The sequence below is a fragment of the Pygoscelis adeliae genome, unplaced genomic scaffold (genome assembly GCF_000699105.1).
Source record: "Pygoscelis adeliae isolate BGI_AS28 unplaced genomic scaffold, ASM69910v1 Scaffold21, whole genome shotgun sequence".
Lineage (NCBI taxonomy): Eukaryota > Metazoa > Chordata > Aves > Sphenisciformes > Spheniscidae > Pygoscelis > Pygoscelis adeliae.
In genome coordinates, this window is record NW_008824243.1 from 5,289,570 (window position 1) to 5,301,812 (window position 12,243).

Genomic DNA, 12,243 nt, shown 5'->3' on the forward strand with positions numbered 1-12,243 from the left:
GGAAGACACGTTGCAGGTCACTGCTGCTTTGCATGCGAGCGCAGCATCTTGCCTCCTTTCAGGGATAAGAGCCCTCCCTTGCCCTATTCAGCGCTGAAACACAGATGAGAAAAGACCGCTACAGCACCGCCTGTGCACAATAATGGAGGATTGTTAAGACAGAAATTACCCACGGAAAAAAAACTTCCTCTAAGAGGTTAAGCTAAAAGAAAGTCAAGGACTCGGAATTGAAGAAGTGCCAGATTTAAGGTAATTGTCTCTTTGGAGCAATGCGTTAGCATACAGTCCTGAATTAACTGATCACACGCCTGTTTTGGGGTTTTTATGACCCTTGCCTTATTCAGTGAACCAGTCAGAACGTGCAAGGGCAGCCGATTTATTTTGCAGAGCAACATCTTATGTTTTCAACTGCCTGTTTTACAGAGAAGAAGATGGCGTCCATAAGAAAATGATTTCTCTCTTCAAAAGTCATGTACTAAGACCATGTCAGAACAATGAAAGACCCCATTTATTTGAAATTTTTACTTGTTCGCTAACTCCTTGAAATTATTTCTGTAGAACTTCCTGCCTCTATCTCTGGTATTCTCCTATTTGCACCATCTTGTCTTCACCTTAGCAATTGTCATATATTCTACACTACCACCTTTAAAAATAATAATAATCTGTAGCAGAGTAAAGCAGTACAAGCTAGGTTTCACTTCTCGAGTAGTTCTAACATCCCACATGCCAGACATTCACATCTGTGCGTGTCATCCCAAGCTCTTATACCCAATAGGGGCACCACTGAGTTGCAATTCATCTGATCTGTTCTAATTCTGGATTGAGAGGAACAATTCCTTTAGGGGTGCCTGTTTGTTCACATTAGCCATAAAAAGCACATAGACCACTAGTTCAGAATAAAAGCGTATTCAAAAAGAAATCTCCCATGCCTTACATAACTGTACCTGATAACAGATCTAAAGTAAGGTGGCATAAAAAAAAAAAACCTATCTGGTTGTATCTGAAGCCATTTGGACCTAAGGAAAGGTTTGTATTTTTTTTCCCTCCTTTTTATTAGTCTAAACTGAAAGATACTACTTGGCTTTACAGATCTTTCCTTAGACTATAGCTTCCGTAACTACTGCTATCCGTAAGTGTAAAGCAAATAAGACTGTAAGTTTGACAAACAAAAGTTCAAAATATTTTTGAATAGTTGAATGCACAAATATAGTCTCTGACCCTTAAAAACTAGACCTGCGAAGAAATCCGTAGGGAAACACAAAAGAGACTTTGTTTTCTGCTTCCACCTGCTAAACAAGGGAATGTATGCTTCAGCCAGAAAAGGCCTGCTCCACAAGAACAAGGCCCATTACAACACGCACCTTCATTCCAACCTCAAGAAGGTCTAAATACCCCCTTTGTTACTACTGGTTGTAAACTGCTAATCAAGTCTCCAGGCTGGCAGATGTTACATAATCACGCCTGTATTTTCTTTCCAAAGCCTGAGTTTACAAAATGCAGAAATACTTCATTTTACATAGAGCAGATCGATCAGGCCATGGTTGATCAAGCATTGTCTCAAGGACAGAGACAGTTTAAGCAGTTCCAGCATTAGCCTCTTAATCCTAGCCCTCCTGGCATCCTTTCTTTTGTGCCAATGCAACCATTTGGAAAGCTAGATAGCAAGGTAGATCAAAGAGCAAGACTGCCCCCAACACCCCCAAAAAGCAAAAAAAACTAAAACAAACTAAAAAAACCTCAACACTTGGTTTGGTTTTCTTCATTTGTTTGTTTGTTTTCCCAGCCAGATGAATATCCTGATCTGGCCCACTACACATATGTGCAAATGCTCCCACCAACACACAGGAGAGCGATAATAAACCAGGAACTGGAGAGGGGCAGGAAATGCATCAGCCAATTTATACACTGCCAGATCAAACTTAAAACAATTTACACACTGCCAGATCAAACTTAAAACTACAGACTTTTTTTTTTTAAGGAGAAAGACTGTCATTGTTTGCGTTGCTTTTTTTAATTGATAGCTAAAATGGCAACCACATTAAAAAAACACCATAGACTGTGAAAAATACTGGCTAAGATGAGAAAGAGGAGCCATTTACTTAGTTTTATCTTCTTCGCCATCAGAAACATAGTTTAGAGGGGGTCTTTGAGAAAGAGAATCCCCTCTGTTTCCAAAGGGTATCAGACTCCAAATTGCTAAAGCTGCTGTATCTCTCAAACACTTTTGTTCATCTTGCTTTGCTTAGAAACAAGCTTGAAAGTTAATTTTAGGCACCAGAATCACAAACCATTACATGTTCTACAAGTCAGAGAGGGAAGAGAATTGTATTGAAAATAAAAACATTAGCAAAGCAGAATTTGCTGAACGTTAACAAAGCAGATAAAGCAGCAACAAAGCATAGTAGAGGGCATTGTAAGAAAAGAAACAAATTGTCTACCAGAAGCCCAGCAATCACAGTTCTAAATCATTTGCGGATATGGAAAAGTAACTGATACCCAAGTCAATACAAACAGCTTTATGTCATGCTTCTGAAAAGATTTTCCACCCTCAGAGTTACAATGAAACAGCTCAACTGTGCCTTATTCTTGCGTGGTATCAGCAGAACAGTACTGATAAGGGGTAAAAGAGGACCTCAGGTGGCAGAAAGTAGCAGCTGCAGATTATACAACTGCTTTCAAACCACTCATTAAGTAATTCAGCTCATTTTAACTGTCCTGTCCCATGGACTCATACTATGCTCCTTGTTTAAGTAAAAATGTTTGTTTTGTTATGCTTGCTCCACAAATGTATGACTTTGACTCTGAGGGTCCTTTTGTAACACACTGCAAACAGATGTAATTTCACATACATGAGAAAAAACGTTTCGGGGCTGTTGGTAGCTCATATTTAAATCCTTAAATTGGATTTATAGGTTTTTTCAGCTTCAGTTCTCAATTTTAAAAAAATTCTGCTTAATTCATAATTAGGAAGCTCTAAGCAGCCAAGCTTAAGAGAGCAGCTCAGTATTTCTGCCTGAATGCTGGAGGTGCATCGAAACAACCAGCACCTTTTTCTGGGGCCACAAAGCTCCCTCACTGTCAGTAGAGGACCCTGAACATTTTTGGTGTTCTGTTTCAGTGAGACACGTGGGAGCTGGTCACCTGCACACTTAAGCTGCACCCAACTTATTTCAGTAACATCAACTCCAGTTCAAAACCAAAGAGTGTGCCCAACTTTTAATAAGCTTGTAGCTGCAACACCCTTTTTGAAAACAGGAAATAAAAGTTTCAGGTCCTTCTTAGCCCCTTCAAGAGGTTTGAACTGCAGCTCCCAAGTTTCAGAGTGCTCTGTGACAACACGAGAGCCGCTGCTCCTGAAAGCTGAGCTTACAATACACATAGACATGCCTGAGTCAAGGCCCCAAAGCAGGAATATATGTAGGAAGAGACTTGAGTCTCCACCCTGCTGAAGAATCTAGTACAATTACACTCGTTAGTTGCTCTCTTACATGTTAGAGTCCTTCTTTCTTATTCTGAGATACACATTGGTAGGCTCCTGATGTACTGCTGTCTCTTGCTGTATATTCCTAGAAACTTTAACTGACCTGCACAGAATGTCAGAGAAGATGGAATTAGGAGTACAACAGAATACATATTATTTAGAAGTCAAATATATATATATAATCTAGACCTTTCACTGCCAGAAAAAATTCAAACCTTCAGAAAATAATGTCTATTTTATACATTTTATCTTTTCATGCTGTCTCTGAATGCATAGTTACAGATATCCACAAACTTCTTCTTTCATAACATAACTATCTTATGTAAACTGAGGTGAAGAGAGTATGATTAGAAAACAGCAAGATTAGTCACACGCCCCTACAGCAGGACCTGTTCTAGCACATTTCTTTCATAGTTTGAAACACAGTGATTGCAACTGAGAGATGTACTGCACATTTTTCTGAACCAGTCAGATACAGGGGATTAGATCAATGTGCAGATTCAAGGACAAATAAAGTGTAGTTTTAACTTCCCAATTCTAACCACAGTAGTAGAAGCAGTATACAAACAGTTAGTTCATGGTCATAGTTTTTCTTAGTCATTCTGATAAAATAATGCAAAAGTCAACAAATACTTGCTACTCGTTAGATTTGCATACAGTGTTTTCTGATGTTAGGCATTATGACATATGGATCCACCCACATTAAATTACACAAGCTACTCAGAAGAAGAGAATATTCAAACATTAGATTTTGTCAATGTCTACATGAACATTTCTAACAGGGTGAACATTTCTAAATCCTGTGAAAATCCATCCAAGTATGCTCACAGACTTTGAAGATTACACACAGGGATGACATATAGTCTGATCTGTTATGCAAGTCACGCTTTGCTGTCTGACTTCTTGAAAAATACCCTGATTCCATTTTTTAATTGTTCAAAAAATAAGGGTTTTTCAAGCTTTTTATGTTTATGAGTATCATTTCCTGCATCTCACATGAATAAATTGCTCACATATTACAAGGGATTTGCAGAGTCAGCCTGTGGAGAACATTAAGTAATGTGGCAAGATAATGTTATGTTTTGTACAGGCTATGGAAAGGCAAACCTGTGGCTGGACGTGCGTCAGAGCTAGCATGAGAGCATGCTGCAAAGAAGTGAGGATACTCGGAGCCACTGTGCAGTGTTGGTGCCAGTGTCAGCCGCTGTTGCAGGCTGGGAGAAGGAAGAGACAGGGGCTACTGCTGTTTGCAGAAGAAAACTGCTCAAAGTGCAAGAAAGTCACTCCCATCACTCCAAAACCTAATTTATCCTGTCCTGCTGGAGAGTCACACACAGAACAAGTTCAGAGAATTTCAAAGCCTTCCTAAAGGATACCTAAACTGATATGTTTAATTAGACTTCCTTGGGCTTGTAAAGACAAACACAGCACCTCTAGGTGAGAAGTAAATTAGTTCGACAATGGATGGTTAATTGTAACTAACAAAGTCAGGCTTTCTAATACCATCTGAGATGAAGTTGTGGTGGCTATTCCTCAAGTGCCTTTCAAATATCCTCTGTCCACAAAGATCAGGGAAGCGTTTCACTCTCAGAAACACAGTCCCCTAAAAACAAGGGAGGACCAGGATAAAGTGACAAGCTTGGTGATGACAGCAGTTACCTGACTTTGTAGAACAAGAAGTCCTGGGTAAAGACACATCCTATATCTGCTTACATAGAGAAATAATAAAATTGAGGATGCTCAAGCTGTTCGCAAAAGGACATAGTGGAGAATGAAAAGGAGAAAAAAAAACCACCTCTTTCCTGCAACGTGTCCTGTTCCTTTCTGTTACAGTATGTTTAGGAATTACTGGAAAGACACACAGTACACTAAATACTAACATCACAAATGTGGTTTCCAAGTTGAGAGAGTCATTTAAATAAACCATCGAAAATATTTCTCACAAGCACAAAAGTTCCTTTGGCCAACACTGAATATGTCCTCATTGTTTAAGGGAAGCTCTGCTCTGCACATATACTGAAGGATCAGGAGTTAAAGACAAAAGACATTGCCAAGAGACCCCCGAGAAAACACGTTTTACGTTGTGTTACATGTGTGTTACATAGTAGGTAGTTCACTACCTAGGCCAAAAAAAGCCCCACTTCTATACAGTCCCACTAAAAAGTGTAGTGCTAGCAAAGGAACAATGCGTATTTTTTTTATTACAGTTAATTTTAAATAAGAATTGCAATCAACTTTTCTCCCTTCTCAGAACCCTTGTTATGTTGAGCATGATTTTTTTTTTAATTCTTCCGCAGTGTGTTCACTTAAGTGTCTCATAACAACAACTATTCAGAGGTACTTTACTCTTCCTTTTGTAAAAGCATTGCAGTGTCTAATGTCTTGTTAAAATAAAAGTCTGTAAAAGTCACAGCCTTCTCTCCAATATTATGAACATTAGTCATCTGCAAATTGTTCTAATAAAACTCATTTAAGAATAAAATGTGGAATACCAGCAGATGTAAATACTGTTTCAGTAAGTAAAAAAATGCACACACTTCAAACACATAGGTACTGCCTATCTCCCAAAGAAGAAACACACTAGTCCCATTCCTACTTTGAAAAACCTGAGGCCAACCTTTTTATTGCAATAGCAGCAGGACCACAAAGTACAGCATACATCAACAGGTTACCTACACTACCACATTATTTTGCTTTGCCTCAATCATCAAAATTGTGGAAGTCAGCTGAAACTCCTCGGTCATGATTGTTCCAATGAGCTCCTAGGAGAGGAAAGGGGTCATATCTGGACCCTAAAGAAAAGGTGGATAGATACATTCAACTCTGAAACAGCACAATATAAGATACCTTCAAAAAAGTTGAAGTTATTGCCAAAGCAAGTTCCCACCCTTGCTTTGCTGCATACAAAGCAGGTGTCTGGCCCAGCTAGACGCTGGTTTATCAAAATGCATGCGTCTTCCCTCTCTCACAGTGATGACAACTCATTCAAGAAAAGAGTCACCAGCTATTGCAGAGACATTCACAGCGTTATGCAGCATGGGAGTTGCTCATCCTTAAACAATGTAGTCTTTTTGGCTGCCAGTTCAGTTTCAAGCAACAAACCTTTCTTGTTGGCCCCAATGATACGTTATTTTCTCACTCTAGTTTGTCTGTTTAAAATATTTAGGAGTGCTCATATGAAAGTGATGAATATGCTCATAATTATGTCCATCTTTATAAGATCCAAACCTAAGAAAAATATTCAAGAAAGCAAAACCATTACAACATGATTTAACCCATGCAATTAAATCATACGCTTACTACAGTATAATTAACACTTCTTCTGAATGTTCTAGATAGTTTATTTCAGAAACAGGCCACAACCCTACTTACATATAAATCATAATCTACGTATGCTAACTAGACGTCTTTGAGTGTAATGGAGACATTTAATTACACTGATTGGATTAATGCCATAGGCACTCTATAAATGGAACTCCAGCTGACAAAGGTGAGCGGTGCTTTTATCTAGTTAAATCCTATGCTCTTTAAATTTTTTCTACTGACTTCAGTGGAGATATAATTTAACCCCCCAGAGTATGCAAATACTCAACCCTATTGTTAATATTGCACATCTTACTTTTGAAAATTATGGTGAAAATTGTAATTCTTCATGCCATATTTAAATCTGAAAGTTTTGACTACTGACTATTATGGTAGATAGATTTGCAAAAGTAAAATGTAGTACTTATTCAAAATCTCAGTGCTAAACAGCATTTAAAAGCAGTGCCACTGTGCTTCAAAAGAACTACAGTTAACTGGAAAAAGTTAAACTTATTCCTAAAGGGCATAATTTTTTTCTGCTTATAGGCAGACATAAAAGGAATTAGGACAAGAAAAATATTCTGCACTGAAATCAACTGAGAAAAATCTGAATGTGAATGCTAACTTCAGGCAAGTTTCATCATGTGGAAAAGACTGGGCAAACTCCTGCTTAGACAGGAAGCCAGTGACTGAGTGGTAAATAAAAAGTGAGTAAGCTCAACTGTGAGGTGTATATAAGAAATTAGTATATTCTGTATTACACGTTAGAAGTAGTAAATGCAGCATTGCTGGGAATTGTCTCTCTGTGGCAAAATTTATCTCAAACTTCATGACTCTTCCACTGATATTCAATGTAGAATAAATACCTTTCTCTGTATTTCTCTTCCTTATGCAATGCCAGTGGAAAAATGACAGCATTCTAGAAATAAATAACTTTCTATGTAAAAACCTAGCCCTTTTTTCTTCTTGACATATGTAACATACTACCTCAGGCATTCTCCTTAATTTTTGCTCCAGTTACATAGTATGTTTTAAAATGCTTATGCAAGGAGTATTTAACATATATATTGTATTTTGTGTTCTAAGTAACAGTATATTAAGACCCCAATCCTCAGAAGTGCTGAGAAATATGGGAGTTCTCTCATCACCTATAAAATGAGTCACCACACCACTTGGCAAATATCCCTATCAAACAATCTCAGAAATTAATCACCTGGGTGAAATAAGCATTACCTTCAATTTATGCTACGACACTGCAGACTGATTTTCCCAAGGCACATGCCAAGTCAGTAGAAAATATGGAATTACAAATCAGAAGTTCTTGCCTCCTAATCTTCCGCTCAGTTTGGTACTGACCAGTGCCTCCCACTTTAAGAACAATTCTGTTCCCAGACTTCTCTTTTACAAGATATCACGTGCATCTTAATTTCTTATGAGATACACTGACCTGGGATTGAAATGGATGTCCTCAGGAACTTGGCTGGGATCAGTGACAGTTCTGTCATTGTCAACATAGCTATCCAAGTGATCTGGGATCCTAAATTTGGCCATCTGGACTTCTGAATCACTTAAACCAGCATGAGATATGCGGGCATAGCCCAACCTATCAGACACAAGAAGAGTTAGTTTGAAGAAATAACTCAAGGCAATTTCACCACATTCTTAATTCATGTCTCTTTTTTCCAAGAGTTATTATTTAACTTAGCAACATAACTTTCCATTTCTGTGAATCTCACCTTCAAAAAACTTAAAGTGCTCTGTAAACACGAGCATCGTAACACAATGTCACAAGTAGAAAAACTGAGAAAGCCTAAGTGTTTGACAACAAAAATAAGTTCTAGATTTAGAAACTCATTTTTAAAATTACAGTTTTGGAATATGCATACTGGTATAAGCTCACCAACATTTTTCACTGAAGAGATTTTGAAATTCAGGAAAGGAACTCCAGCATCAATGGAATGAGTAATGAGAAAAATTAGATTGCAAATGGGGTTTTGTTGCTTTTTTTTTTTACTCAATACTGTTACTTAAGACAGCTATCTAGTTTACTGGTTTTACTCCTATGAACACTGCAGAATTTGCAGTTTATTCAGAATAAGCTGAATTCCATTCTGGTACATATATCACCAAGAGAATGATTTACAAGCAACTTGGTATTAAAAAATATGGAGTGCATAGGTCCCAGCAGAGGAAAGTGCTTCAATATGGGCTTACACAGTTAAAGTTTCCACTAAATCCAGCATAAAGCTTGGCTGGGTTAGATCAGCATTTTGCCTGAACAAACCCTACAATCATAGTTCAAAATTTGTATCTTCTGTGTCACATACAAATTAGGGCTTAGCCTTCACATTTTAGAATGAAGCTGCAAAGCCAGAGTTTTGGAAAAAAGTAGTTTTATGTTACCAAAGCAGATTAGATCTGAAGGCTTTTGACATAGAAGGATGAAACCTGTAATACTGTCTTTGTAAATTATATTCAGAAATACACCAATTCATCCTGAGATCGATGTTTCACATTACTTCATGATACTTCTAACTGTCCATACATAATTGTTTAGGTATATAAGACTCTTCCACAATTACCTACAGAAGGGTGTAAAACTGATCGTCATAAAGATACTTAAAACCAATGAATAAATGATACACTTTAACACACCTTATTACTCCACGATACATAATATAGCTACACCATCTGTCATGATCTGTACTGTCAATATCCTGTGAAAGGAAAAAATAAAAAGTCAAACAAATAAGGTAAGCTTTCCTTATGGGTAGGCTTTAAATCAGTAATAGAACCAATGTATAAACCTGCTGCAGGAAAATGTTTTGCCTAAAATATTGTAATAAGGTAGAAAGGAAAAAACCCACTGTTAGACACAGACAAATCAGACCACTTTTTGACATCTCCTGACAGAAAACCAAATCGCAGAACTCAGTTTTAAAACAAAAGAATCACAGAATTAGAGGTTGGAAGGGATGTCTGGAGGTCACCCACTCCCAAGCCCGTGCTCAAAGTAACTTCAAGCAGGTTGCTCAGGGCCTTATGCAGCCAACTTTTGAATATCTCCAAGGATGGAGATTTCACAACTTCTCTGGCCCCCTGTTCTAATGCTTGACAACCCTAACTGTGATTTGTTTTTTTTCTCTTCTACTATCTAACTGACAATTCCCTTGTGGCAACTGCCGTCCATTGCCTCTTGTCCTTTCACTGTGTAACTCCACCTTCTCTATAACATGTCAGGTAGCTGAAGACTGTATTGGAAAATGTGCTTGTATTTTCTTATTTGTCTAAGTTACCAATTTGAAATATTAAGCTGAATGTTTCAAATATATATTATCTCTAACTGCTAAAAGAAGCAGTATTTTTACATTACCTGGACATTTCCATTTTCTATTAATTCAGTATAATCTCTGGATCCAGGAGCTGAAGTGATGTATCCCAGAAATACAACTTGCTTAGAGCTAGTCTTCAATAGGTTTGAAACAGCTATAGCCTGGAGTTTTCTGTCCAAGTCCTCTCTGAAAGAAATGGAAGAGACTTTAACATATATACATTTTAGCTCGGAATCTTTGTGCTATAACATAGTAAGCCACAAATGAATCTGACACCTTTTTTATTGCTGAGTATTAGAGAGTATGAAAGTTTACAGAAAAGCTCACTGATTCAAAATGATCACTGTGTTCGATAAAAGCCACATGGTCATGGTAGATGTAATTAGGGTTCTCTTTCTAACCATTACAGGAACAACTTCTTCTATTACTGTTTTGTTTTTAATACTGATCTCATCACCAGGAAATGTGAATGTAAGTGCTTTGGTTATCTGAGGCTTTGTCTCTGCCTGCACTTGAAATTTAATTGTGCTAGCACAGAGTGGTGCATAACAAAGAGCTGACATGCTAACAAAACTTTTATGATGGACAGAGCATGGTAAATATAGTCTTAAGGTTTGGGTCACATAATTTATGAAATATAACTTAAGAGCTATGTCATCCCATTAACACTACTTAACGACATTTGGAAGGTATTCTGCATCTCTTTAACAAGATGTACACAACAGTTCCAACATGACCAAAAGTGATAGCATAAATGGAGCCTGGCAAAATACTGTATTGGATCCCATTCCCTGTCCTTGGATTTGTCATGACATAACATAAAGGCAGTTCTCTTTCTACGATTCTTCATGTTAATAACTCTAAACAGTTGTGCAAAGCATGTTCTCTTCTATATTTTGGTAGACTGGGCTAGATACCATTGAGACAGGGAGTTGATTTTGGAATCTGTAATCCCAAAAGAAGACAAAATTTTAAATGCTGCTATGCTTTCTGAATAGCAGTACTTCTGACTGAAGCAAATGCATTAAGGAGAAAGAGCACACAGACAGGAGACAAAAAACCCCAACCATTTAAATAGAAGCCTGACCGAGGTATACGTGAAGTTGCCTGCTCAGCTAGCTGCTTTTTCCAGAATTACACCTCTCCAGAAGATGGGTTCTTTTAAATGACACAGGCATTGTTATATTCCCACATTTTAAAAAGCAGTCTTTAAAAAAATCCCTAGTTATCCAGTATTCTATAGTTTACGTCATCCTAAGCAGCAGATGAAAAAAGATGAAAAACAAGCAGCTGTGTGTGCCATTTGATTACAAATTAATTCACCTCAAAACACAATCTAATTTGCACTCATTTCCCATGTGTCTCCTCCTTTTTTCTCCTTCACCTTTACCTCATCTCTCTGTGAGGGGGGAATACAGTGCTATTTTCTTCTACTTCAACAAAGTTTCTCAGAGGGGCAAGTCTAATCACCTGTGTGAGGCAGAGAATGAAATTCCTTTCTAGAGTTCAGATTAGGAGTGGTTTCTGACAACTATATGTGTTTAGTAAAAGGGAAATCTATAAACAATTTGCATGCTTGGAGCACAGCTTCCACACAGGGGAAGGAAATGGAGAAGATCAGTATGGGATAATGAGAATTCCTACTGCTTTCTGAGCGGCTTCTTTGTGTATCGTATTCTGCACCCAATCCATAAATTTGCCTTTCCATGAATTATAACAAATATTAAAATAAGTCCAGATCTTACTTCATAACTACAAACATACTAGATATTGCAGCAAATGAAACAGAAAATACAGCTACAAGCAGCATCACAAAACTGTCCCTTATTAATATTCATTACACACAAGTAATCAAGACATTGTTTTAAAGAACTGAAATCTTTCCCATCACATATTTGAGTTATGAGTATAATTCTTCCTTTCAGAATCCAGAGATTAGGTTTCATATTTCCAGTTTCAATAGTCAGAAGGACATTGAATGGATATTTTTGTTGCTCTTTCAACACTGTCATAGAATTCATAGACCCATTTAGGTTGGAAAGGACCTTTAAGATCATCGAGTCCAACCATTAACCTAGCACTGCCAAGTCCACCACTAAACCATGTCCCTAAGCACCACATCTACAC

At 37.6% G+C, this 12,243-nt stretch overlaps 1 protein-coding gene across 1 annotated transcript in view; it reads right to left on the minus strand.

The window, feature by feature from the left end:
* Nucleotides 1–6,621: 6,621 nt before the first annotated feature.
* The window catches only part of CWH43 (cell wall biogenesis 43 C-terminal homolog (S. cerevisiae)), a 29,347-nt gene continuing 23,725 nt past the window's right edge, over nt 6,622–12,243 (minus strand). The window contains exons 12-15 of the mRNA XM_009335154.1: nt 10,158–10,302; nt 9,440–9,501; nt 8,232–8,387; nt 6,622–6,709 (exon numbers count right to left, since the gene is read on the minus strand). Coding sequence (XP_009333429.1) covers nt 6,622–6,709; nt 8,232–8,387; nt 9,440–9,501; nt 10,158–10,302 — 451 coding nt within the window. The remainder of the gene's footprint in view (nt 6,710–8,231; nt 8,388–9,439; nt 9,502–10,157; nt 10,303–12,243) is intronic.